This window comes from Aristolochia californica, unplaced genomic scaffold, assembly GCF_029961685.1.
Source record: "Aristolochia californica isolate CCGP_79_NKW_82.1479 unplaced genomic scaffold, dmAriCali1.0.hap1 SCAF_3, whole genome shotgun sequence".
NCBI classification, from domain to species: Eukaryota; Viridiplantae; Streptophyta; class Magnoliopsida; order Piperales; family Aristolochiaceae; genus Aristolochia; species Aristolochia californica.
This window is the reverse complement of record NW_027181992.1, coordinates 2,851,144-2,877,608: the sequence shown is the minus strand read 5'-3', so window position 1 is coordinate 2,877,608 and position 26,465 is coordinate 2,851,144. Positions and strand designations below refer to the sequence as shown.

The window sequence follows — 26,465 nt, the reverse complement described above, 5'->3', positions numbered from 1 at the left end:
GTTGAAATTGGAGGTTCTGATCAATACATTTCGCTGTAGAAGCCCTCGTTTTTCTTTTAGGCACTGCCTACCCGCTCCTGTTACAATATGAATTTCTCTGTCCGTATAAATGAATAGAAATCCAATCCTCTTCTACTGGAAATTGATCAAGCTTTTACAGTAATTTCCTCTTCGACTCCATTCAAATAGTGATACAGAGAGTACAATCTACTCAACCTCGTTAACCCGACCGAATTCTCATCAACAGGGTCAACACTGTAGTGCATTCAGTTACTTCCTAGAGGAGATTGAAAGCCACGAGTGCCAATTACATGGGCCGTATCTTTGGAAGGTCTGTACGACTGGGCGGCCAGATATCTAAGAACTTCGAAAAACTTGGCTTGTCCTAGGTCAGCAAAGCTTTGCCAGTAGAGGATAGCCATGTCCCAGGCTCTTGCTCTCATCTCTGACAAATTGTGGTCGATATCTGTCTCATTCCTTGCAACATAAGGCCGCAGGAATACTTGATAGACGTAGCTTGTTCCCTTCATTCAGCAGAATAAGATTTTATTTTCAGTAACTCTAGATTAGGGGTCTGTTTGGAACCCATAGAAAAGAAAATAAAAAAAATAAGAATTTAACCATTATTATTCCCAAAAATAGTTAATAAAAAAGAGAATTTAATCGTTATCTCATTTTTACTAACTATGGTCAAATTCTCATTTTCTTTTCTTTTATAGGGTTCCAAATATACTCTAGAAGTTTTTCTAAAAAATAAAATAAAATAAATTGGTCATCTAGAATGGCTTTTACCTTTGTCTTAGGGTGCCATAGAAAGATGAAAAAGGCCAGCTTCATTTCGCCATACATCGGTACCCTTTAAAAAGAGGGGTTGCATCAGTAAGATGAATAGCAAGCAGAGCATCTACACATTCTCATGTCTCACTAGATTACTCAAATTTACCCCAAGTTTAGCTTATTTTTGACATTCAATTTGTGGAGATGCTTTTGAAGTAACAAACTAGAATTATTGTTCGTAAAAATGTGCGGTGTAATGAGATTACCATGAAATTAGGATATCTCCAAATCTCTCAAAAACTATTACGCCCGCCACTATGATCCTGCAACAGCATAATACTCGTTAAATAGCATTTATGAAGTTGTCATGTCCTGCACGTTTCTCCTAAAGCAAATTTAAATGATATAGATCAGATCACCGATAGGCTGTGGGCGAAGCAATTAAGTAATTGAAAACTAATGGTGTTTGACATGGATGTTGAGGTGAACATAACAAAGATAACAAATGGGTCTACGGGTGTGATATTGATGTGATAACCAAATGGCATAAGACACAGCACTACTGTTTCGTCTTAAATGAAGCAAACAGAGGGGAAATGTACAAGCAATAATTAAGCACCTTCGAGTTTCGACGCAAGGAACAAGCAATAATGTGCAGAATATGCTAGTAAAAGCGCAACTCTCTCAAAAACCACACTGAAGTTAAGAATAGAAAACAGTGATAAAGACTTAAAGAGAAGTTTACTCAAGTCCATAGCCAAAGAAAATGAATCCAATAATTAAACCAAGAAGAGAAAAAAAACATCTAAGGATTGAAGAAAGATAAGGTAATAGAGCACATTATGTACCAATATTGGCACCAGAATCGCAGCTGCTCGATATCTGCTTTGTTCACCTCCACGGATTTGAAGCACTCGAATGCTGGATATATATATCCAAATAACAATCTGCCACGAAAATAATAATAATAATAAACACAACAATAACAACAACAACAATTCAAGCCTGAACTTTCGCCGACACATACGGTTTGATCAATACCGGCATAGCACATACATTAAAAGATAAAACTTTGTCTATGCATTAAAAAAAAGGAAAATAATAAAGTTTCCAATTTCGACAACACATACATGAGGCAACTGGTGATTAAGTCTCCCAGCATCGTAACTGGCTATTACATCAATCACACTCTCAACCAGAAGACCTGAAAAACAAGACGATCTTCAATGAACAAAGTCAAATTTGATAAGAACCAAAAAAAAGAGCCCGCACAAGCCTGTAGCCATAGGTCACAGAAGAGGAAGAGAAAGAAAAAGCAAAAAAGGCAGAGTAAAGAAGATTAGAAGAGGAAGAAGCTCGGACCCTCACTTCCTTGGAGATGAAACCAGTTTCTTGCGAATGAGGAGAGATCAGAATCTAATACAAAGGCCCGGAAGGAAATAAAGCAGCGGATCTGCTGAAGATCGAGGTCAAATCTCCGAATAGAGATAAAAATTACTTCCAGTTCTTCGATGACTGCTTTCTTTTCTTAACAGATAAGAGGAGGTTTCGATTCTGTTGACGGATCTGTTGCTTCTGCAAATGCGGAAAGCAGTGAAATCGCAGAAACTTGAGAACTAAGAAGAAGAAGAAGAAAGACGAAATCTAATTTATAAATGTAAGAGTAAGCCGGACAACGCGGTAAAGAGAAGCAGAGAGAGGGAAGGGCGGTTCCTTGCGAAGTACGCCTTTCGCTTACTTTCTCAAGGGTTTCAGAAACTAAAATACCGTTTGGCAGTTGAAACTTACAAACAATGTTTGGACCTTATCGTCTTTTTGAACTTGTTTGGTAAGCAACCACGACTTCTCTGATCTCACCCGTTGATTCGAAATCTCAAGTGGGCTCGCGGCTCTCCCCGTCACGAGATCGTTTCTTCGTAGCGTTTCAGGCTTTTGACGAAGGCAAAATGAGGATATTTTGGTCAACTTCTAGAACGTTGAATAGTGTGCCACTGAACTCACGTGACACATCATAACTGAGCTGGATTGAAAATCATTAGCGGGACCCACGATAAGTTGGAGACCAGAAATAGACGACTTTGCCGACCCGCAATGTCTTGTACATCTTTCGCGGTTCATCATTCTATATGTATCTCGCACACCACAATCATGGTGGACCCATCAGCCGGTTCAACCAGTTACAAAAGAGATCTTGTCTTTTCATTGATTTTTAAATAAAATACTAAACCAGAAATTCAAATTTATATTTTTCATAAACAAAGTGTGATTACTGGTTAGTTACTTACCAACCAACTTATGTAGTTTAATACGATGTTTTGCTGAGATAAAGGCTTAATTAGTTAACCCACCCATTTTGCTGAGCTCATCGTAATGTTAATCTAAGCTTCAAGCAATTAATGTCAAGGTTAAACAAATCACAAAATGGTTTTAACGACTCTTATCAGGTGGACCACAGGTTTCAATAGAGAAAGCCTAAATTAATTATGAAGACGTGACCGTACACAAGTTGGTGGCCATGACTCGATTAAAATGCTATGGGGTAACGCGCCGGCGACTAGAAAATGTCTCAAGACTGGGTCGTTCGTTCTTAGTTGTTGGGCGACCAGGGCCACGGAAGCACATAAGAAGCTACGCAAAATCTTGTGATCAACATCTACTGAGGCGAGTTAGTGCCTTGGATGCATTAAGATATGCTGTGGATACGTAACAAGGAGGAATGTACATACTTCGTGCTCATCTTTGGTGTGCTCGTGATAGAAGATAGCAAGGGGTGACATTGTAGGTTACCATGGAAATTACTCATAAACAATATTAAAAAAATAAAAATAATTACCTCAATATCTTGGTCATGTGACCTGCGCTAGCTCCAAAATATAAATGCTATCTGTATCCAAGTTAAGTTTTTATTGGTTGATCTTCTCACAAGAAGTAGACCCCAGCTAAAACCAACAGCCTTGCTCCGCTTATCCTGACGATCCACGTGTTCATCCGACGGGTGCAAGATGGAGCTCGTCTCACCAAGTATATTTGTTTTCCACCGGCGACTGAAAGTGAAATGCTTTTACTTCCCACACTACGCTGCGTTTCTCGCTTCTCTCCACGAATCTCGTCGGACCGGAGGTAAAACACTGCGAAACTGTTTTTTTTTTTTTTTTACTTGATCCAATTCTATTTTTGGTTCTTTGAAGTATATGTCACTTTAGATATTAGTCTCGTTTGATTGTTTGATGCGAGTTTCAGTTTGAATTCATCACATTCCAGCTTCCACTGTTTTTCCTGTAAAATTGTTTGATCTTTAACTAAATTTTAGTTAGGCATTTGCGACGACTTGTTTATTATATGAAGTAGTTCCCGACAAGTCGCTGTTATTATTCGACACAAGAAGAAATTTCCTGCGAATTTGTTTTCTTCTTTCGAGTTCGACTCAAGGCTGGGTTGTATCCATCACTATGACGGAAATGGTGTTTTCGTGTCATGTAATGCATTTGCTTGTTCCTTTTTATGCAACTTAGATTTTGATTGATATTAATAAAAATCTATAAAAACATGATTTCGCTGTTAATTTGGCTCAAATCGCTCTCTAAAGTCGCGGCTTTGAGTTTACGGGTGATTTCAAGGACTATGTGCTGGGATGTGTCTTATATTTCCCCTTAACTTCCGTTTCCAGTTATTGGTTTATAGAATTGACGTAAGTTTGGTTTGTTTTTTGGATTTGTTTTGTGCTCAGTTTTTAATTCATATTTTAATTTTCATTGAGCTATGCTGAATCTTGAATGGCAAACTGCTGATTAATCTTAAACTTGATTTTTTATTTGATCAGTTTAACATGTTACGCTCCTGATATATGTTTTTACAAGAGCTTGAGCTTGATATTAATTTCCTGCTAAGCTTGAAGAGGATAACTTTTAATGAGGAATCCGTTTCAGCTACATTTTTTTTTTGTCTAGATAGACTGGGAAGAGACCACAGAATCATTTACTTGTGGAAGAAGTGACTAAATAATACAAGAAATGATGGAAAGGGAGCTTCTCTTAGACATGATTTCACTATTTAATTACCGCACTTTCCTTTTTTAAGCTTGTTGTCTTAATTTTCTAGCATATTAGTTACATCCTTCTTCTCTTTCCCTCATCTATACTCAGATTGTGCATGTCGTTGGCAAATTGTTTGACACCACGATGAAATAACAGCATAGGGACCATTTTCATTGGTTTCTGACTGTTTAATTGCATAATTTGGTCTTTTTTTTACCTGGTAAAACATTAGGGTGGTTTACAATAGTATCCCAATGGATGGCGGAGCTTCTCTACAGTCTGAAACAAGGCAACAAGCTACAAACAGATTGTGCAATGTATCTAGGTGCGGTTCTACTTTTCCTTCTTATGCGTCATTACCTGTTGGTGGCTTTGTGACTATTTCTTATTCATACTTATAGGTTACTTTTTTTTTTATATATATATATTTTTTTATTTGTTCAGGTCTTGAAACTATGATGAACTTGAATAGTTGGTTTCTTTGCAGCTTTACAACGGAACTGCTAGAGATAAGCTCAGAAGACACCTCAGTACATGTTTTGGTTATCCCTGGAAATCCTGGTAATGTGAAAATCTTGTTGATTTTATGCAATAATCTTTCCTTGTACAGAAATTTATGTCTAATAATAAGATGCTACTTGTTGGGTCACTAAGACAGGTGTTGTTTCATTCTACAAAGACTTTGTGGAAGCAGTGTATAGATTGTTTGATGGGAATGCATCTGTAACAGGTGAGAGATACTGACGCTTTGTTTTCTGTTTTTGGTTTGGCTCCTATCTCTGCTTCTCATGATGTATCTCCTAATTGTTACTTGTTTTATCTTCAGCAATTGGACATATTTCACATACCAAAAAGGTACACACATATTTCCATGTGAATTCTTTGTGGGTGTGAAAGTTTTTTAGCTTATTATCTATATCTCAAAAGTAAACCGGTCTTTATTAAGTCCTTGATGATGGTCCATTAAGATCTTTTTTCCTCTGATATTTCTTCATCGAGTGACTTTATGTTTGATAAAAAAGCCATTCTTTTGTATGAGAAATCATTTAGGTTATAGTGGCAATTTTTTTATAAACAGAGCTGATGGAGATTATAGTGTGTGTGGACTTACATAGGAACATATGTACAAGAGTTCTATTACCAAGATATAGATTTCTGGCATAATGTCTTCAAGAATACAGAATTTTAGCGTCTGAAATTACATGTTCCAATAGAAAGAAGGAAGAGAACTAACGAAAGAGGCAGAAGTAAGAGAGAAGAGACAAGTATATTCTATCCTTGCTAAAGAATATATCCTTTCATTTAGAATAGAAATAGAATTTTGCAAATTTAGTTTCAATTACTGCTGTAACCCAGTACAGCGAGAATTTGGCTCTCACCTGGAATTACTGTTTTGGTGAGTGCTAGAGTTCTAAGGAGTCCAATTCAATGCCTGCTACAGCCTCATCTATTTGGTTCTTCCACTTCAGCCTTTGGAATTTTTTACAAAAACAAAACTTAAGGAAGTGTTATCAAATGCATAGTTGTTACCACCTTTTCTCAAATGCATTGTTTTTATCAAATAATGCATTACGAGGTGCCTCTTGTACTTTTTAGATGCCCAATTTCCCTTTTCATGATGTGACATGAAGATGTTTTTTGTTCCCCATATGGGTGAGATATTCTTTCTGTTATGGTACATGAATTTGCCTATTTATTTTTCATTCAAACTTTGAGATTTAACCATTTCCTTTTTTTCCACCTAGAACTGGGAGGGAGGAAGGCTCTTTTCGTTGCAAGATCAAATTGATCACAAGGTTGTTGGATCTTTCTTCCTTTTCAGTTCAAATTCTTGATGAAATTATCATTGGTATTATTTAATGGAAATCATCATCTATTCAAAAGAAAAGTTCCCATTCTACTAAAATAGGAAAATTCTAGTTATGAGAATTTATGTTCAGATTTTCTTTCCTTCGATCATCCATGTGAAACCTGTGCCACCAACCTGACTATTTTGTAGTTTGCAGGTCAATTTTATTAAGCAAGAGCTTCAAAATAAAGAAGTCCCAATACTGTTGGTGAGGAATTCTCCTTCTGCATCATCTGCTTGACTGATCTGGAACTCACTGTAGTGCTTAATTGTTTGAAGTGAGTCGGTGAATGATGAACAAGATTAGCATACATGGATGCAATTAGGTGAACTATCTGTTGAATAATTGATAGCAAATGAGTTATCTAATAAGACTAATATCACTTTTAGAACATCAATGATTCTATGATGCAGGGGCTTCTGGCCTAAAGTCGAATTTCTATACTTGACAATATTACCTGTCAGGGATAATTTCTTTTGATGCCTGAAGTTGATACTAAACATTTGTCTACAAGAGCTTTATGAGCTTTTGCTGTACTTATCATTTTTATATGAAACTTTTACTATCTTATATACATGTTTTTGAAGGTTGGTCACTCTATTGGTGCATATATAGCATTGGAAGTTTTCAGGCGACTTCCAGAAAAGGTGATTATATAACCACTAAATCATTCTATACTGCTTTGCTTGTAGAGTGTGTGATTGAATATTCTGCCATCTTGATGAGAAGTTTCTAAGATTTTGATCTCAATATTGAAATCATGCTTTGAAACATTGTTTCAGGTGATATATACAATTGGGCTCTATCCTTTCTTGGCCTTAAATAGAAAATCCATGGTCCAGTCCATTCTTGTGAGGATTACAGCGTAAATTTCATTACTCTAAATGTTGACTTTCACTTTTTTTTGTAATCTTTGCCTGAACGCTGACTTTAATAATTTCTTCTTTACTTATTGAGAAAACGTTCTCATATTTGACAAATTGCATGTGAAATTTAGCCCATGAACTGCTGTCAGTGCTAATAATTCTTCAATCAAATCTTGAAATCGTTTCAGGTCGAAAATTTTAAGTGCTGCATTTTGTTCAATTTTGGCATTTTTGGGCTTGTTCCCAAATTGGCTTAAGAGGATTCTAGTGAAAAGAGTAGTTGGACAATCATGGTCTACTTCAGCAATTGGTGCGACATGTAGTCACCTGCTGCAGGTGAGAAACTTCAATTTTTTGTTATTAGTACTGAAACAGCTGAATAGCTGATTACCATGAGTAAGTGTTGCTTGGCAGCTGCTTCTCCTCAGGGGATGTCTTTTCCTTTTCTCATTCAGTTGTAAGCTTATGCTTCTGTGTGCTGTCTTCTTCGTAATGAAATTGTAATTTATTCATTACAATGACAATCGTTAACTTTTTGTTAATGTTATTGCTAAACCCTAACGGTGCCATTTTGTCCTTTAATGATGTTGTTGAGAAAAGATATGGCATTAGAGTTGATTTTATGGGTCTGTATGACTGCTGCATCTCCATCAATGTCTAAGCTCAAGTTTTCAAGTTGGATGTTTTTCTGTGGGTATAATAATATAACCATTCACAAAAAAAATGGGAATAATCTCTGGAAACTATTTTATTTGTTCGAAGCATGATAAAGCTCAAGTTTTCAAGTTGGATGTTTTTCTTTAGGTATAATAATATAATCATTCACATAAAGGAGAATATTCTCTGGAAACTATTTTATTTGTTCAAAGCATGATAAAGTTCCTGAGGATGACGAGTAATCTGGTAGTCCATGAATAAAGGTGTAAGGAACAAAAAGAGAGTCACTTGCACAGAGAGAACTCTCTCAATCTCTCATTCTTCATCTTTTTACTCTACGAATTCATCAACCTTTAAATCTCTCTTTGAACAGATTAGTTCTTTTTGCTTTTTCTCTTTTGTATCTTTCCCTTCTTAGTGAAATCTTTTCCTCATTATGCTAAAAATGAATCTAAATATTTATTTATTCTCTTTTTAGTTTTTGTATCCTTTCTCCCTTCAACCTTTTAAATTTTTTACTATTATACAAGAATTTTTTTAGTTTTGCTACCATCCTTGAGCTATAAATTTACCTACAGTCAAATGGGTATTCTTTGAGGCTGAATGTCATCAGTTGTATAGAAATTATAATGTTAAATGTTTTGTCAACTACTTAGGACAAACTTACTTATGCATGGTTGCTAAAATTTTCAAATTCTAAGCCTTCCAAGTTGTCCCATATCATTTCATGTACCAGTGGAACAAATTCTAGCTGCTGACTTATGTGTTGCTTATCACAGTACAAGGCAATGCAGAACATCCTTTATATGGCAATGACAGAACTCAGAAAGGTACCTAACTGGATTTTTCATATCTCATTTGATTTACAATGTTTACATTGAGGTAAAATCAAAACCGTTGTATAATCTAGTCATAATTTAGGGGCATCGCTCATTGCTGGTTCTATTGCTCTGAGGAGCCCTGCAGGCTCTGTTATGCTATTGTGACATAAAGAGTGCCTAAACGGCTGCCTTACACAAGAAAGCAAGCTTGATGTGTGTAAAGGGGCGTGTGTAATCTACAATCAAATAAAAAAGATAATAAAGCAAGAGGTGCATGACAAGTTAAGAGGTGTATAGCCCATGGTAGCTAGAAACTATAGGCTTCAATTGTGTAAAAATGCCTGCAGTCTATTGCTTTAAGAGACGTGTGTGATTGTTGTTCTATCCATTTTGTGGACAAATAGACTTCCTTAGCCAGTGAGCCACCAATAGAACGTCAATAGCATCCTTTCTGGTCCAAAGGTGTAATCCGCTATTAGAGGCAACCTTTGAGAAAGTCTGTAAAGGTGGGTGGAAAGAGGTCCATCCTGTTGTTTACCTCTACAGTTGGTCCAAATGCCATTTGAAGGTCCGTCCTGTTCATTACCTCCCATAGTTTGTCCAAACACCATTTGGATCTCTATAAAAGAGCTGCACACATGGACCAGACCATCGTTTATATCAGTACAAAATCCCAATGCCTTCATTATTATGTTTCTTTATACTGCCCAAACTATCCACAAAGCTTTGTGCATTTATTTGCATCTCTGGAAAAGTCAAACTGTAAACATTTCACTGAAATGGGTCTAGTTTGCATGACCTAAAGAATAGCCTAACAAAGACCTAAATGGAAATCATATTTAAAATTTAAACACCTGACCATACCCCTAACATCATCAGTGTGGGAAATCCTGTTTGTGTTCAGGTTGGCTACAACTTATATTGCACTGAGGGATAATTTCTCTTTGATTTCCAGACAACCTAAAAATGATAAGACATTTAATTATGAGATTCAATTTACAGATTATTTATGTCTAGTTGTGGGAAATGCTTATAGCTAATTATGTAAAAGGCTAACAACTTACTAAAACTTTTTAATTTAGCATTTTAAAATTTAAAATCGTTTATCACAAAATAATGCGAAGGGCAGCTTGTGTTGCTACTTACAAACTAGTTCTGCAAGCCAATATGGTCAGGATTTTTTTTATTTTTTATTTTTGTTGGAATTGTATTGCTTATATTTAATGACAAGAACGACAACAAATGAGGATTTTCCAGCAACATTGTAGCTAATTACCTAAAATCTCTTGTAAGTCTTTGATTTTTTCAATCTTGATATCTGTTTAACTGTCAAGCTAATAGATGAATCAATGGGCAATCGAGCTAGTAGACTGATGCACTTCATTTGGAGCTCTTTTTACTTGATTCCAGATGTATCTGTATAACAGATATTAAACTTGGGTTACTGGTGGTTCTTTTTCAGCTTTCTGAAGAGCCAGACTGGGTATTTATTAGAGCAAAAAAAAAGCAATTAGCCTTCTTGTTTGGCATCAATGACCACTGGGGTCCGTTGACATTATATGAAGAGGTAAATATCAGATTCCTACATCCAATACAACTTGCTGCTTTTGTGTTTAGAAAGATATGCTGCATATATAATCATTGGAATGAATGTTTTTGACTGCTGCAACCTTGGAAGCAACGTTGTGGAAAGATCTTGTAAGATCCCTTAGCAGTGATGCTCCTCCTTAATCCCTTAACATTGTGAATCTGACTCTAAATGATGCACTTGTAGCGTGTACTGACTATTTTCTTGGGGTCTAGTTTATTAAAATAGGAATTCTTTGTATTATTCAAAAAATGGAAAAAATATGCTTATGAAACACACTACGTCCAATAACCTCCAAATGGTGGATAACTTGAGAACTATGAGATATATTGAAGATGTTTTACTTCGTTAGTTTCCGCCCTTAACATTTTGAATGCGTTTCTGCTTTATGCTTTATTTCTTTGTATTTTCTATTTATGATTTACCTTATCTATGAACCCAAATTTCGTGTGAGCAGATTTCTAAACAGGCTCCCAATCTCCCATTGACAATTGAAAGGGAAGGTCATACCCATGCCTTCTGTTGCACTGAATCAGGTTCCGTATGGGTGGCCCACTATGTAGTGGGCCTGATCAAGAACCTACCTGACCTTAGGTTAAGATGAGGGGAACAGCGAGTGAAGACCGGCGGTAACAATCTGCAAAAAGAGTTTCAGGTTCATGCAGATTGTTGCTTACCAAACCTCATATTGAGGTACGGTTCCTACACCGAATTCATTAACATCAGTTTCATATGCTCTTTGAAAATTTAAATTATGTGAAAAAAATCTAGAACTTATTTTGTTTATTTGGCATCACTTTTTAATTATTCTGTAATTCTCGGTTATAAAGTTATGATTAAATTTTCTAAAATGACACTTCATTTGATATTCAGCATTTCTATAGCCATTTTTATTGGATTACTGTGGTCTGTTATGATACTTATTTCAAGACAGCCTCAGTTCTCTAATTCCAAATAAGGATCTCGGTAATGTGAAAACCGAACCGTACAGAGTGGATAGATGTAGATTAGAAAAATTGTTTCTAGTTCTTTTTTCCGGATTTTATTTCAAGAGTGCCCTATGAAGCAGTGGGCTGGTCATAGGAACCACGTAAAGTGTGCCATGTTTATTAATTAATCAAAGAAAGGTGTTCCTATCATTATTGCCTCAGCACTAATTTCTACTCTGGCACTGAAAATCTTAGAGCTTCTGATTTACATTGAAGAGCCTATACCCAAAGCACACACTTCTTGGTCCAAGTCAGGCGCTCATCAGCGATTCTTAAATGCTAACCTCAATCAATAGCTCGCAGAAATTTTGCAGAGGATTTGGGCTTCTTCAAGTGATGTAACTCGCCGAGTCCTTGCTACGGAGGCTCTCATCCCAATAGCTTGCTTTTTTAATTTTTCGGTAGAGCTCTACTGGAGGCTGGACGTCCGTGACCGTGACTCTGATTTTGCGGTCGGGCTTACCGGCAACCTAAGAAACAAAAATCGAGCAACATAAAAAAATTAGTTTAATGAAATGAAAGTCCAAAGCACCGAGCCTTTATTTAATCTCAAAGGCCCAGTTAACTTGATAACATTATATGTGCATGTGTTGCTATTGTAATACGTATCTCGTCCACTTGGGAATTTCGTTTCTCTGTTCACTAATTGAGTAACTAGGAGCAGATCTCCTCCATCTGAATATTAGTTATTTGGGAATGGATGCGATCCAACAAAGAAAATCGTCCAGAGATTAGAGGAATCTAAATTAAATAATATGACATAAATATAATACTCACTAATCGGCTTCTTTGAATTTTCCTCAACAAATTTTTTTATGGTTGAATGTGATATTTTTTGGTCTATATATAAAAGCTGATCTATCACAAGCCCCAGGTTCACATGCAGCATTAATAGAACCTTCCCCATCAACTGAATCTCCCTTTTTATTCGAGCAACCAGCAGGAGCTCAACTCCATCTCCCTCGGCTCTCTCTCTCTCTCTCTCGTTTCTTCTGTCTCTTGTAATTTCTATATACTCTTTCTGTGTTCATTCTCTCTCACTGACATGAGATGTCATCAACAAGAAAGAAGCTCCTGTGCAAACCAGTAGTAGTGAACGTCGGGTGCGGCTGCCGGCGACCAAAGCTCTCCGATGTTTTCCACTGTAAACCCAAAACGGCAAAAGCCATCTACGGCCGGCGGAACCAAGTTTACCAGGCATACTCCTCAAGCTCCTTGGAGAAGCGCGACGGCGACTCGACGGGTACGGTCTCCCCTGACCTCTCCCTGCGTTATTACCCCCACCAACCAGAGAAGACCTCCAAGGCCCCGGCGAAGAGGTCCGGCAGAATCCGGGAAAGCGTCGCCGTTGTGAAGGAGTCCGACGACCCATACCTCGACTTCCGGCAATCGATGCTGCAGATGATCCTGGAAAAGGAGATTTACTCGAGGGAGGACCTCCGCGAGCTCCTCAACTGCTTTCTCTCCCTGAACTCACCGCAGCACCACCAGATAATCATCCGGGCATTCACGGAGATATGGAACGGCGTCTACTCGGCGCCCCGGGCGGAGTTCGACGTCCGGGGAAGGTCCCGGCCACGTGGGAGTCGTACGTATGGAAATCTCGGCTGATCGTGAACATTGGAAAAGCTATCATCCATGAAAAAAAACAGATAGACGTTGGAGTTTGAATACACTAGTGTAAATGTAAGAGGACAGGGTTTGCTTTCACTGAGGTTCTTAATGAAGTAACGTTTCTCCATATATTCTTGCTCTTCCTCTTCGAATATTTGCATTTCCGTGCTCTCCCTTGGGGCTTTAATGTCGAAATTGATGTTTCTGCGAATGATGCTTCCTGGGTTTTATCTTCATAAACTTGAATGGCGTATGCATGGGCGAGCACCCACCGGATATCAGGTATTACAATGGTCTCATAGTTCTTATAGAACGGAGACGATGGCTCGATCTTTGAGTTTTAAAGATGATTAATGGAGATGCCAATTAGTGAAAACCGTCAAGGCAAGTTATTTTAATTCTTCAGGTGAGAGTTGGCCCAGAAAGACTACACCATTAAGCCAACTTCAATGCAGCACCTACATTGGTATAATAGTTTTCATTGCTCTGTGCAGGACATGATGCCAATCTTTCAAGATTTGAATGCGCATTTATTGTTTTACAAGTTTCAAATTTGTGAGGATACTCAAACGATTCATTTGTCTGCATTTCTATAAGGGCGCAGCTCTAACTAAATTTACGGAAAATATGAAAATCAACTGACAGTAATACGTAGAGAAGAACTACAACCACCAGTTCGAAAATTCAAAGCACTCCACCAGAGAATCTCTCGCAAATCCATCTTCACTCATCTTTGAGGCGATCACTTCAGAAACGGGTATTTTATTCCTTCTGCAAAGTGATTCAACATCTCTTCTCCTCCGTGGACCCTTCATTAGCCTTTTTGTTGCAATCAGTTAAGCCTAACATGAGCTCCGGGAAGAAGATAAAAAAAGTGAAGCTCAAAAGTGGCCAGTCGCCATAGCTCCCTGCCCAAAGTGAGGAACAGTTTGGCCCCTTTCGCTGGTGTATAACAGTCGCTGTTGTCAATATTGGAAAAAGACGATCAGAGGAAGAGGCATTCAGGGGAGTGTAACTGGGATAATGGTTGTGCGAGTTGTAGACAAAAACCAGGGGAAGGGAACGAAGTACAAGGCCAGACGGGGAATTGGTATAATCCACTAAGAAGACATGGAGGCTTTCATGTCCTCGATCTTGTCCCAGAGAATTAACTGTTTTTCGAAAAGTTTCTTCTTTTTAGGCAAGGTCAACTCAGAAGTGGGCATCAAAAGCTGTTTGTGAGGGACACTCGGATCGTGAGATCCACAGCAGCTCTTCTGGATAAGAATACTCTAGAGTTCAATATCGTCTATCTGATTGCTTACACCCAAGACAGTTGTCAATTTGGCCTATACCTGCTGTTTTCGAACATGCAACATGAAACTTGGGGAGAGTTTTGTTATGTAATATGATAAGAAAAGTGATAAAAAAGGTATTTGAAGACTACGGCGCAAAGAATCTCACGGCTCTCTTTCAGGCCTCAACCTCAAGCTTCAGACATGATTGAACATCATCGAGCTTGATTGGAACATAAGATTTCCTCTGTTTTCACCTTCTTTTTTCACTGTTAAACAGAAAATATCGTCCTTGTTCCTCAAAAGTGATTGCATCCCCTTAAGCATTGCTTTCCTTGCTACAAATCGTTCTTGCTGTCGAATCTTTGTTTCTAGTTTCATGAATCGGAATATCAAATATTAGGAGTAGCTCCAAAGTGGAAAGAGGACAGGGACTGCAAGCCGCTGCAAGAATAGCATTAGATTATACTAAAAACATGGTTCGTAGAGAAAAGAATTCCATTTCAATGGAGACAAGACAAAGGAGCAATTAAAATTAAAATGCACTGGCATAGTGACCATAAATCAAATGCGCTGACACGGCGTAATTTCATCTTGGGGATAACATGGTGTAAATTACAGTTATATGTCAGATTTGAGCCACTCTCTTGTGTTTCAGCTGCGACTGGACGCCATAGTGCACCCTTTGAAGTTTCTTCCCTTCAATTAATTGATTAGTAATCAAAATAGATTCATATCAAAGCTACATGGATCAGCTTTCGAAGTGCCTTCAAGACAGACCAAATGCAGTATTGCCAACTTTCTAGGTCACACATACATCACTATAAAATTATGGGTCTCACAACTTCATCCAAATACGAAAAGTCATTTGGTTAGAAATATGTGAAACGATTATTTTAATCGTCCGATTATGATCGGACGGCTGAGATAGAAGTTTCGTACCAAATGGTTTTTCGTATTTGATCACCGAAAAAATGTCGAGAGAATATCAATAAGACAAATTATGAACGAGATGTAAGTATCGATGTAAAATTAAGGAGAATAGGAGAAGGAAAGAAAGTAATCTAAGCTAGAATATTAAAAAAGGTAAAAACTGTAGTTGATCCTAGTATAGAGTGGTTCCGTCCACTCATGTAGGCAGTAACTTTCCGCTAACAGATCGGTCTTTTGGGTGTATTAGCTAGCCGCTATCACCTAATTGCATCAACCTTTTATTTCATAAAGGAAAAATGTTCTATATTACGGGTATCCCCTTAAATTGCCGATTACACAATACTGCTAATTTTGAAGTTTTGTTTCGATTCATTTCATAAGATGTTTAATTAAAGACAAATTAATTTTATGGTTAAATGATATTTTTTGGCTTCACATAATTTCTTTGCTATTTTTATATTTATCTATTGTTGAAGACTTTACTAGTTGTATCTAGCCCTTATTTTTACACAAGGCCACAAAATATAAACACAAATAATTGAGAAAAAAAATATAACAAACATAAATTACTAAGAATTAATGTTATTAAAACCAAATAGGCATCGGTAGAATGACCGGTTTTGATCTAATCGGGTTAGATTGGTTTCAATTGTAGGTTGAACCAAAGTGATATGTTATCTAATAGTTTCGTGCAACAATTAGTTTTTGATACAATCAAATAGTATGATATTTTCTATAGAAGTGTTTGGTCTGTACTTTGAATCTTCCCTCTAACAAAATTTTTCAAGTCTCTTATGCTTATTTTGGAACTATATTTGGTTCAACCTATCCCATTTAAGGGGGGTTAGTCAACAATGGAATTCACACGCATTACATAGTTCATTCAATTAGGCCGTTAATGGTGAATGAGTGCCAGTATCATATGAAAAATGCAGGTAATCATCTCAGGTTAAAATTGTGAAATTGTGATTTAACCCAATTTTGTGAATCATCCACTTGAAGTGTCACTCGGGGTCCCCTGATGAAATTTTTTTTCCTCTCAACTTTCGTCGTAGAGTCGCCATCGTTGATCCTCCGTTGCAGTTACCTGCCATCGCTCCATCATAGAGCCTCTCTACCTCCCTCTCTTCTCCCTGCCATTATCGGTGCCGTAAGGAAGACGACATTGTTGATTTAATTTTTCCTAAGTATTTCATTAATTAATATAATATAATATTTCATTAATTAGTATATTATTTTATAATAAACTGTAATAATTAATTAATATAATATATTATTTAGTATATTAATATATTTTAGTACTATATTAAATTATTTATTAGTATAATAACTATATTTATTTTGGTTAATTATCTATTTAGGTATATGTTTTACTAAAATATATTATAAAAAAATTATTCATTCTCTTATTTACATCATATTTATTTTGGGAAATTAAGACTGAAATCTATTTTCTAGTCTACTTACACTAATACCACAGTAAGAGTTGAAATTGAATAAAATCATTGTCAACGTTCACTTATCCTCTTGCGGTGTTCGGGCCGGGAGCGGAGAACTTTATGTAATTTGACTAGTTTAAGTAAGGAAACATCAAATGTGAGTGGGAAGGGGATTTAAACATGAGTTATCTTTCACGTGAACGTGTCTCCTCTAGTCCTAGTAATGTACAGAAGAGGAGTACCGGTCTGGGTATGAATCACAGCCTGAAAGAGGAGCCATCGTCGCCCTTCTCTTCAGATTCAGAAGAGGAAGAAACAAGGCTTACAAGCAAATCTACAAAGGCCCCAACTATGAAACCATGGTTCTTCTTCCCATTAACCTTCAAGTACCACAACAGTAGCTCCTCCAAGCAATCCCAGTCCTTGAGCCCCAACGCCTCCACCATCTCCTCCATCGACGTCCTGAAATCCACGTATGGATCCGCCGATTCCATGGCCAGCACCACGCTCTCCTCGTACGGAGGCGGCGGACCCACCTTCACCTCCTCCATGATCGACTTGGTGTCCCCTGGCTCGAAGAAGAACCTCTCCGACTGGAGCCCGCGCAGCACCGTCTCTATCTCTACCCCGCCGGAGTCATCCGACGCGGTGGAGAGCGTCTCGCACTCGGACGAGTTGGTGAACCACGACCCCGGCGAGTCATCGTTGAGGGTCTTGTAGACGTCGTCGCTGGCACGGAAGGAGAGGGTCTTCGGCTGCTTGCATGAGGGCCACGGCCATGATGCCGGCTTTGACTCTCTGGGCCTGAAGAGGGAGGTGAAGCTCATCTTCTTGCCCATTTTTAGAGTACTCCTATCGTTGAGCAGAGAAGAGAAAGATGACAGAAGGCTTTTGAAGGCTATGCAACGGGAGCATTTAAAGGAGGAAGAGAGAGAGAGAGAGAGAGACAAAGAAGGAGAAAAAAAAAATTAAATGATAGTTAATACACTTTTAATACTATATTCCCCAAAGAAAAGGTAATTAAATAAATTAATCTACCTTCTTCTTTTGCAAGAATGGTCAAAAAAGGGGAGCAAGAGCTTCTCTCTCTCACTCCCAAGTACAGAGTAGAAGTTGAGATGGGACAGGACCCAAGAGACAGGATTTTCTCATTAATGATCCCACTGCTGCTTGTTTTCCCACATTAAATTGGAAGGGTAGGGTTTAGGGTCATTCCAAGAACCCGAGGACTTACAGAGACAGATCCAAGTTCAAATTTTCCATTCCCAGAACTCAGCATTGAATGTTTGAATCCTGACCCTTCATTTCTACATTCAATAGCTTACACAAAAGTGTTTTCATAGTCGGACCAGCTATTCCAACCTAGGAAAAGAAACGGACCAGATCAATTTAAAAAAAACCGGGTTTTTGGTCTGGGTTATAACCGATTTGACTGATTTAAGGCGAAGAATTTACCCTGCATAATGCAAGAAGGGAATAGAGACAAAAAGATCCCTCTCGCAGTGAGGGGTTTCTTGTGAGAGAGCAGGCACATGCTTCCATCACAAGATGTATCAACCAAAAAGGCTGGAGAAACATGACTACTCCTTTTGGATTTATTCATCTATTGCTAAGAACTTATTGGTTTCTGCTTCTGATCCATCTTCTAATAATCTCAGTTGTGTGAGAGTAAGAGAGAAAATTTTCATTTATCAAGACTATACGGAAACATGTTCTTCCTTTCCCTCTCTGCTTCTCTTCCGGTTTAGAGAATAAGAGGTGGAAATCTTGTGAGGAATATCTTGCCGTTTGTTCTGATCTCAGCATGATCAATATCCCTCTCTCTCTCTCTCTCTTGGAGGGAGCAGCTTGGATCGAGAGGGACCCTTGTCTGATCTTCCTCCTAACTTTGTGCTGGCAAAGCAGAGAATCAGGTTAGACCCTGAAACTGCAAAGAAGCTTCAAGTGTTTTCTCAAATTTCTCTAATGGAACTGGGAGTCTGAAATTAATTCCTTTTCACCGTGTTCCCATCCGTGATAAATGATTAAGGAATCGGTTTAGTCATTCACTAAAACCGTTTTTGCAGGAAAACAAATAATTAATTAGACAATCTTCAAAGAAAAGAAAAAAAAAAACAGATCATCTTGTTAATTATTTGCATGATCTTGTCTCTCCAACTAACTCACCATGTATGCCAGTGTACACATTAATCAGATTCGTCTTAGGCTTCTTCTTTCTTGCTTCCTTGTTCACATGCAGTTAGGTGCAGAGATTTGACCACTCATTCAGGTACATAGGTTGTCATTGGGAAGGGTCCAACTCGTCCAGTACTCCTTGGACATGGGCCTGGACCCATTTGTGCCAGGGCAGGCGATGGTTCTGTGTAAACGGAGGAACCGTATACTTGTACTTTCGGTCCAAATGAGCCGTTGAGCTATATAAAGTTTCCTGTTCGAAGTTAGGGCGCGAGAGGGAACCGGAAGGCAGTGCACATAGACAAATTTCCTAGTGATTTGTAGAGATGTTCCGAGTCTCGCATCATTTTGTTCGTCGCAAGGTCAGTATGCTGTGTACATTTAGAAACCTTCTTCATTATATTTTTGTGGGAAATAGTTGCCTTTGAAACGCCATACTCCATTCTGTCTGATTTGTTTTTTCTTTTTTTAAAGTACTCTGTCCAAAATTTCTATTGTACGGTGTAGAACCTACTTGCTCATGTCCCTCATTTATCGAAAGTTCGTTGTTGGTACGTCATTTTTTATTTTTTCTTGTTTTATTATATTTTTTAAAATTTCTAGTCAGGTGGATTGTTGGAGTGTCTTATGGTATTGAAGAAAGAATTTTCATTTTAGTTTCAGTAAGTTCTCAGTGACATTGTTTTTCCTCTTGGGAATGTTTAGAATATTGAGTTCTATGAATGTTGAGACTTTCTGTTGATTTTCTGGAAAATAACTACTAATTTTCGATATGGAAGACCTTCTGAACCACACCGAAACGTCTGCCTTTTACTGCAATTTATGACTTTCGAGATGAGTTTGTACAAATATATATGAAACTTATTTCAGTTCTACTTTATTCTGCTTCTATTGATCATTGTTTGTCTTTGTGCTTGTAGTTTATTGATAAAAGAATTCGTCTCTCAAGATACACGAGTTCATGTGGTGCAAGGTATCAGAATCAAGATGTGTTACCACATTATTCGTCACAACAGCCACTTCTACAGTTAGGTGGCAGTTATGCAAAGCGCTTCCCTCCACTTTTCCATCCTTTGCCTGATCTCAATCTTCCTCCATACCTCTCAGATTATGTTGATCCCTTTCCTACTAAGATCACAGAGCTTCCAAATGGTTTGAAGATTGCAACCCAGGATTCCCTGGTACTTTCTAATTTTACTTTCACCTATTTTAATTACTTTTCATTTTTTAGTCTTCCATACTTTCTGAACTAAAATACAGATTCGGATTATAACTTATTTTGGAAATGTAACCCGGAATAAATACCACTTGATGCTCCAAGTAGGGAAGGCAGGTGGCCCCACTCTGCAGAGATCGTCTCCTCCCCTCACAGGAGACAGAAACCCTTCCAACCCACCAACCAGATTTTAAACGTAAACATCACAAGCATTCCTAGCTATATTCTGGCTATTTTGTTTTGAAGCTAACTTTTTCCTATATTTGATATTGTAAGAAATTGTACTTACATATAAAATTTCTAAGTACACACACATACAAAAGATAGATGTATGGATAGGTAGATTGATCGTAGATACAGATGAAGATATAATGTATGTATGCAATCCCTTCCTCCCTCTAAATGTTGTGGGACTGGGCAGGTTTTTGGTTTAGCTGCCCTTGCTGCGATTGTACCACCGAGGGCACAATAGTGGTTACTGTTTATAACTCACAAAAGGTTTGGCATGGGACTGGGTGAGTTTTGAGTTCAGCCGCTTTTGCTGCCATCCTATCACCTTGAGCACAATAGTGCTTACAGTTCTTAACTTACAAAGGACATTGTTGCAAATTACTTCTACAATAATTTTTTACCTTTTAAGTGGTACTTGCACGCTCTAGATGTATTATCCATTAAAATTTGGAACTTAATTTCCGAAGTAAAACAGGCATAATTAGAGCAAGAGACACTTGTCATCCGTCCTGCAAAAGTGGAAAGAAATGAATATTTTTATCTCCAGGCTTTCCACTTTTTCCTGATCCTTCCAGGCATTAGTTTGGTGATAATAAGCACACAGCCTTTTTCTTTCAATCGAGTTCTTTTTCTGGCTAAAATCTGTACACGGATTTCTTAATTACCAACCTATGATTCCCTATGCCTCAATTGACTCTGTTTACTTAAAACGAGTTTTTCAATTTATTCAGCTGCATTTAGCCTCTTTATGGAGGAAGTCGTGTGCTAAGAAAAAAAATGATAATTCTTCAAGTGATTTTCCAAATAATTATTTTTGTTTCATACAGGGACCGGCTTCTTGCGTAGGAATATTTGTTGATAGTGGGTCAATATATGAGTCAGAGCAGTTAGTGGGGGCTACCTATCTTCTGGAAAGGATGGCTTTCAAAAGCACAAAAAGTCGCAGCCATTTGCATATCGTACGAGAGGTTGAAGGTACTGGAGCATGTGTTGGTACATCTGCCTCAAGGGAACAGATGGCCTATTCTTATGATACCTTAAAGAGTTACCTACCTGAAGCAGTGGAATTGCTTGTTGATTCCATTAGGAACCCGACGTTTCTTGATAGCGAAGTCATGGAACAGGTAACTGCATTTTAATATATTTTACTTCTTATTCGTTGTATTGTGTAAATTATGTTGTTCGTTTTATGGCTTTAAAGATGACTTGTGCCATGTGGAGATTGCATCATTTCCATCAAATATTGGACGAGAAAACTTCTACTTCTTTAGTTTGCTTCTGTTAAATATGAAACAATTTCATAAATATTATATACCAGCAAGGGTGCATTTGTGCCAGTAAAACATCAAGGACATGTGGGAATAGAAATTGTTCCTTGTGACCTGAATTTCTATTTGCTTGCACCTGTTGTTCACATAAAAAAGAACTTTCATTGTGATTCTCATTCCTTTAACAGTAAGAAAGAGAGTTGTTGAATACTTGCCTATCTCTCTAACCGAAAATGGTAGGAAATTGGAAATATTCCTTAATTATGGTATCTTGATTGAGCATGGTTTAGTTGTGGGCTGGTAAACATCTGTGCATTTGGCTGTCTAGTGTGACAAGCACTACAAATTATGTTCATTTCGATAATGAGTACATACTGTAAGGTGATTTTGCTACTATTTTCAATTTAAGGTCAGAGACTAGGAATCTGATAAAATGAAAAACATTTTCATTAGAAACTTGGTGAGAGGATTTTTTGTTGTTGTTCACAGAAGCACAGTCCATTTGTGATTGACATAGAAAGTAGTTGAACTTACTAATGCTAGGATTTTAATTCTTCTTCTGCTTCTTCTTCTTCTTCTTCTTCTTCTCTCTCTTTCTCTCTCTCTCTCACTCTCACACACACACACACACACACGTGATTGACGTGGAAATTAGTTGATTGACATAGAAAGTAGTTGAACTTATGCTAGGATTTTAATTCTTCTTCTTCTTCTTCTTCTTGATTGACATAGAAAATAGTTGATTGACTTAGAAAGTAATTGAACTTGTGCTAGGATTTTAATTCTTCTTCTTCTTCCTTTATCTCTCTCTCTCTCTCTCTCTCACACACACACACACACACATGTGATTGACATAGAAAGTAGTTGAACTTACTTATGCTAGGATTTTAATTCTTCTTCTTCTTCTTCTTCTTCTTCTTCTTCTTCTCTCTCTTTCTCTCTCTCTCTCACTCACACACACACACACACACACGTGATTGACATAGAAAGTAGTTGAACTTATGCTAGGATTTTAATTCTTCTTCTTCTTCTTCTTCTTCTTGATTGACATAGAAAATAGTTGATTGACTTAGAAAGTAATTGAACTTGTGCTAGGATTTTAATTCTTCTTCTTCTTCCTTTATCTCTCTCTCTCTCTCTCTCTCTCTCACACACACACACACACACGTGATTGACATAGAAAGTAGTTGAACTTACTTATGCTAGGATTTTAATTCTTCTTCTTGATTGACATAGAAAATAGTTGAATTTATGGTAGGGATTTGATGCTCCTTTCTCTCTCTCTCTCTCTCTCTCTCTCTCTCTCTCTCTCTCATACACTCACAAGCATAGCTGAAGGAGTTTGACTTAACAGCTCTATGGGGGATGTGGTCTCCATAGGTACAACCCAACATTAAAATTATCTTTCTCCTACGTTATGATTAAATTATCTTTTTCTTATGTTGGTGTTGAAGGTGGCCAAAGTCAAAAGAGAGAGCATGGAAATCGCAAACAACCCTAATCAATTCCTCATGGAAGCGCTTAACGTGACGGGTTATTCTGGTGCATTAGGAAACCCTCTGATTGCACCGGAGTCCTCTTTAGACAGAATAGATGGGTCAGTTCTTGCCAAATTTTATTATGTGAGTTGTTCTCCTTTTCTTACCCCTTGCTTCTGGTTGATGCTGCCCAAAACTAACCACACTGGGTGTTCACTTATAACTATGCACATCATATTTATTCTAGGAAAACTATACTGCAGAGCGCATGGTTTTGGCAGCATCAGGAGTGGACCATGAGCAATTGGTGGAAATTGCTGAAACACTTTTATATGACTTAACAACTGGGCCTCCCATGAGTGTACCAACTTCTGTTTATGTTGGTGGCGATTTCAGGTACAGAGCTGATTCTGAGGTAATTTAGCAACACTTGCCTTTGTTCTCTTCTTCCAGATTTCTTAATTTGTTTCTCTAATGGATGACAATCCATCTTCTGGTTTGCAGAAAACTCATGTGGCTCTGGCTTTCGAAGTTCCAGGAGGCTGGCGTAAAGATTTTGATTCTACTGTCTTGACTGTTTTGCAGGTATGCTCTTGAGTTCAAAACCAGTAACTTTACCATCTCATTGGCAGGAGATTTTTTGCCGAAGTGTTTATGCGGGTTTGATATGCGTCCTCAGACTATTACTGAATGTAGTTGGTTGTATGGGATTTAAAAAATGACAGACTCTTATGGGTGGTGGTGGTTCATTCTCCACTGGTGGTCCAGGGAAAGGAATGCATTCTCGACTCTGTAAGTTCTGGCTAATTAGTAAATTCTTTTGTCATCCTGATATTGGTTTATCTGGATCTCTTAGGTCATTTGTCTCAGTGAGCTATTTCTGAGAAATTCCCTTATGTTTGTAAACTTCTCAGTATTTGTCTTAAGGCATTTTTTTCTTGAAATTGGTGAATAGCTGTGGTTATTTCTGCAGATTTACGTGTTCTAAACCATCATCAAGAAGTTGATTCTTTCTCAGCTTTTAGTTCCATGTACAATGATACTGGTCTTTTTGGCATCTACCTAATGACAGTAAGCATTTTGCTTATGATCTACATTTGAAATGTATGGACCATTCATTAATTAATAATGACATAATATTTCTCTTCTGGAATTTGGTTAAGATAATCTCTATCTTGTTTCTGGACTAATTCAGGGATCAGATTTTGTGGATGACGCTGTGCATATGGCACTTAATGAGTTGTTGGCTATTGCTACTCCTGGGCAGGGTAGGTTTATAAACAACTTATAGAGATCATACATTACAATGAGAGAAGTTTGGAAGAAGGTGAATAATAGAAAGTAGGTTGCCCAACCTGCCTCTCTGGTGCTGTCAATGTTCCACATTTTATGATGCATGGGCATCAGCAAGACATTGTCAGGAGCTACGAAGTGAAGCTTTCCGTTTTGAGGTTTTTGAGCCTTAAGACAGTATAAAGAAGGCCAAAAAGAATTTATGTCAAGTTTGTGAGAATTGTCTTGTAGATCAACGTGTGTAGAAGAACTTATCTAAAAAAAGTAATGAGCGGCAGAATGAGTCCATGTGACCCTTCAAATTGATGTGATTCTGTTACTGCTGTGTTGCTTTCTGACCTTAATTCTTGCTTTGTCTTAGTAACTGAGTTGGAACTGCAACGAGCAAAAAATGCTACCAAATCAGCTGTTTTAATGAACTTGGAATCCAGGGTATGATAAACTCTTTGGTTTCTGAAATTCATCAGATCTTTATTTGTAGATTTGTTGTGGGTTTTTACTCTATTTCTCTTTTTATCCTGAAGATGATTGTAACTGAGGATATTGGGAGGCAGATACTGACCTATGGATGTCGGTAAGTGAACTAGTGAATGTATGAAGTCTTATCATTGGATTCCATTGGCTTGACTTATTTTATGTATCTTTTGCTTTGTTTTTATGGGTTTGTATATTTTAAAGCAAGACATTTGGGAAGTTATTTGAGAAGAACCTTTTGATACTTTTCTTCTGTATACTATTTATCATATTAGAAATTTGGTCAAGTGACCTTTCTATATTGTGGAACCTGCTGATTAGATTGAAAAAAACTAAAAAAATTTGTACGAGTTATTCAGATAACAACCCATGTACTCTAGAAAGGCAGAGGATATCTGGATTTATGTTTTTTTCTTTTCATTGATAGTCTCTTTTATGGTGTCTGTTTGGGTCTTTCATTGTCATTGGCCATTTTACATGTTGATGCAATGGAAGTAGCCTGTGTTCTCAAAAGAAATAAGAGTAGCCTGTATTTGGTGTTTTCTGGAGATCATGAGTTTATAATCTAGAGACCCTATTGTAATGAAAAGCAGTACCTTTTTTTTTTTTTCTTAGATTGCTTAATATGGAGTTTGGGTAGTCCTTTAAGAATCCGTTACTTTTCGACAGGTGGAAAATAGAGTTTGATTTTTATCCAAATAGTGTTTTTACAACTTAAGAATTTGAAGCTAATGTGGCTGCTAGCTACCATTGCTATGTTGGTCAGCGTTTCTTAGGTCATTTACATTGTTGTTTTCAGTTCACTAGCTGTCCTTGTTTTGTGTTTCCACTTTGAACAAGAAGTAATTCTTTTATTATTTCTCTAGCCAAACATTGGCCACTAACTGCTGTGAACTATACATTCACTTATGAACAATTCATTTTGATTTTTCTGTTTTAAAGGAAACCGGTGGAGTACTTTTTGAAAGCTGTTGAGGAATTAACTGTGGATCATCTAGTGGCATTAGCTCAGAAGATGTTGTCTTCTCCTTTAACGATGGTTTCATGGGGAGATGGTACTTAAACAAATCTTTCACATTTTTTTTTTGAAGTTATTAACTTCCTAGACTGACATGCTATTTACATTACTATGACATATACAGTTGATCGTGTCCCCAAGTATGATTCTGTAAGTCAGTATTTTACTGCAGCATACTGAGGTCTCCGGATCTGACTTAGCAACGTCCACCATTCTAAACACACATGGCGATAGTTGGTCAAGTATCATTTTTGTTATGGGTATATTTTGTTCTAGTGAAAAAGTTTATGAGTTTTTTTTTCATCCCTGGAATGATGTTGATATTATGTAACTGTAGTTTAGGGGGAATTTTGGTTCCTCTAAAAAATGCTGGCAGTATGTAAGAAATTTGGTTCCAATTTGCTGCAAAACTTTCTCGTGTCAATGGAAGAACAACTCTCTTTATTTGTTTCTTCTGTACATACTTTATA

The 26,465-nt window shown here is 37.5% G+C and overlaps 5 protein-coding genes across 8 annotated transcripts; 3 read left to right on the top strand and 2 right to left on the bottom strand.

Moving 5' to 3' along the window:
• LOC137960488 (putative HVA22-like protein g) lies at window positions 1–2,383 on the bottom strand. Of its 2 annotated transcripts, none has more exons than XM_068808124.1 (6): window positions 2,140–2,383; window positions 1,908–1,981; window positions 1,626–1,724; window positions 1,044–1,100; window positions 793–856; window positions 1–524 (listed from the first exon to the last, which is right to left on the bottom strand). In XM_068808124.1, exons 2-6 carry the CDS (start codon window positions 1,937–1,939, stop codon window positions 267–269), a joined length of 510 nt encoding a protein of 169 aa, XP_068664225.1. In that variant the 5' UTR covers window positions 1,940–1,981; window positions 2,140–2,383; the 3' UTR covers window positions 1–266. The 2 variants fall into 2 exon arrangements, with proteins under 2 accessions (XP_068664225.1, XP_068664226.1); XM_068808125.1 differs by having other exon boundaries at window positions 2,146–2,383.
• A 1,468-nt stretch (window positions 2,384–3,851) lies between these two features.
• On the top strand, window positions 3,852–11,409 carry LOC137960039 (uncharacterized). Of its 3 annotated transcripts, none has more exons than XM_068807500.1 (13): window positions 3,852–3,897; window positions 5,044–5,136; window positions 5,299–5,372; window positions 5,470–5,541; window positions 5,638–5,666; window positions 6,557–6,607; window positions 6,818–6,868; window positions 7,249–7,308; window positions 7,444–7,526; window positions 7,716–7,863; window positions 8,964–9,014; window positions 10,468–10,572; window positions 11,051–11,409. In XM_068807500.1, the coding sequence occupies exons 2-13, from the start codon at window positions 5,066–5,068 to the stop codon at window positions 11,195–11,197; spliced, it is 942 nt and encodes a 313-aa protein (XP_068663601.1). In that variant the 5' UTR covers window positions 3,852–3,897; window positions 5,044–5,065; the 3' UTR covers window positions 11,198–11,409. The 3 variants fall into 3 exon arrangements, with proteins under 3 accessions (XP_068663601.1, XP_068663600.1, XP_068663602.1); XM_068807499.1 differs by lacking the exon at window positions 3,852–3,897 and adding an exon at window positions 4,053–4,253; XM_068807501.1 differs by lacking the exon at window positions 3,852–3,897 and adding an exon at window positions 4,416–4,465.
• A 1,047-nt stretch (window positions 11,410–12,456) lies between these two features.
• LOC137960431 (transcription repressor OFP6-like) lies at window positions 12,457–13,323 on the top strand. The gene has a single exon (XM_068808062.1). The coding sequence runs from the start codon at window positions 12,633–12,635 to the stop codon at window positions 13,191–13,193; it is 561 nt and encodes a 186-aa protein (XP_068664163.1). The 5' UTR covers window positions 12,457–12,632; the 3' UTR covers window positions 13,194–13,323.
• A 3,594-nt stretch (window positions 13,324–16,917) lies between these two features.
• Window positions 16,918–17,713, bottom strand: LOC137960533 (transcription repressor OFP13-like). Its single transcript, XM_068808178.1, has one exon. It carries the CDS (start codon window positions 17,679–17,681, stop codon window positions 17,100–17,102), a length of 582 nt encoding a protein of 193 aa, XP_068664279.1. The 5' UTR covers window positions 17,682–17,713; the 3' UTR covers window positions 16,918–17,099.
• Window positions 17,714–19,264: 1,551 nt separating this feature from the next.
• LOC137959234 (mitochondrial-processing peptidase subunit alpha-like) lies at window positions 19,265–26,447 on the top strand. The gene is made up of 13 exons (XM_068806608.1): window positions 19,265–19,379; window positions 19,938–20,198; window positions 21,292–21,588; window positions 23,187–23,354; window positions 23,458–23,625; window positions 23,715–23,795; window positions 23,936–24,002; window positions 24,184–24,281; window positions 24,406–24,478; window positions 24,865–24,935; window positions 25,028–25,077; window positions 25,920–26,032; window positions 26,120–26,447. The coding sequence occupies exons 1-13, from the start codon at window positions 19,344–19,346 to the stop codon at window positions 26,173–26,175; spliced, it is 1,539 nt and encodes a 512-aa protein (XP_068662709.1). The 5' UTR covers window positions 19,265–19,343; the 3' UTR covers window positions 26,176–26,447.
• The last annotated feature ends 18 nt before the right edge of the window (window positions 26,448–26,465 follow it).

What these genes read in the sequence shown, in the direction of transcription:
- LOC137960488 (XM_068808124.1), bottom strand. Translation starts at nt 1,939, where the DNA reads ATGCTGGGAGACTTAATCACCAGTTGCCTCAT. An exon ending in CGATTCTGGTGCCAATATTG is followed by an intron (nt 1,101 to 1,625) that starts GTACATAATGTG and finishes ATGCTGTTGCAG; the next exon opens with GATCATAGTGGCGGGCGTAA. An exon ending in TATGGCACCCTAAGACAAAG is followed by an intron (nt 525 to 792) that starts GTAAAAGCCATT and finishes TGCTGAATGAAG; the next exon opens with GGAACAAGCTACGTCTATCA.
- LOC137960039 (XM_068807499.1), top strand. An exon ending in ATATTTCACATACCAAAAAG is followed by an intron (nt 5,667 to 6,556) that starts GTACACACATAT and finishes TTTTCCACCTAG; the next exon opens with AACTGGGAGGGAGGAAGGCT. An exon ending in CGTTGACATTATATGAAGAG is followed by an intron (nt 10,573 to 11,050) that starts GTAAATATCAGA and finishes TCGTGTGAGCAG; the next exon opens with ATTTCTAAACAGGCTCCCAA.
- LOC137960431 (XM_068808062.1), top strand. Translation starts at nt 12,633, where the DNA reads ATGTCATCAACAAGAAAGAAGCTCCTGTGCAAACCAGTAGTAGTGAAC.
- LOC137960533 (XM_068808178.1), bottom strand. Translation starts at nt 17,681, where the DNA reads ATGGGCAAGAAGATGAGCTTCACCTCCCTCTTCAGGCCCAGAGAGTCA.
- LOC137959234 (XM_068806608.1), top strand. Translation starts at nt 19,344, where the DNA reads ATGTTCCGAGTCTCGCATCATTTTGTTCGTCGCAAG. An exon ending in ATCATTTTGTTCGTCGCAAG is followed by an intron (nt 19,380 to 19,937) that starts GTCAGTATGCTG and finishes TTGTGCTTGTAG; the next exon opens with TTTATTGATAAAAGAATTCG. An exon ending in ATAGCGAAGTCATGGAACAG is followed by an intron (nt 21,589 to 23,186) that starts GTAACTGCATTT and finishes TTGGTGTTGAAG; the next exon opens with GTGGCCAAAGTCAAAAGAGA.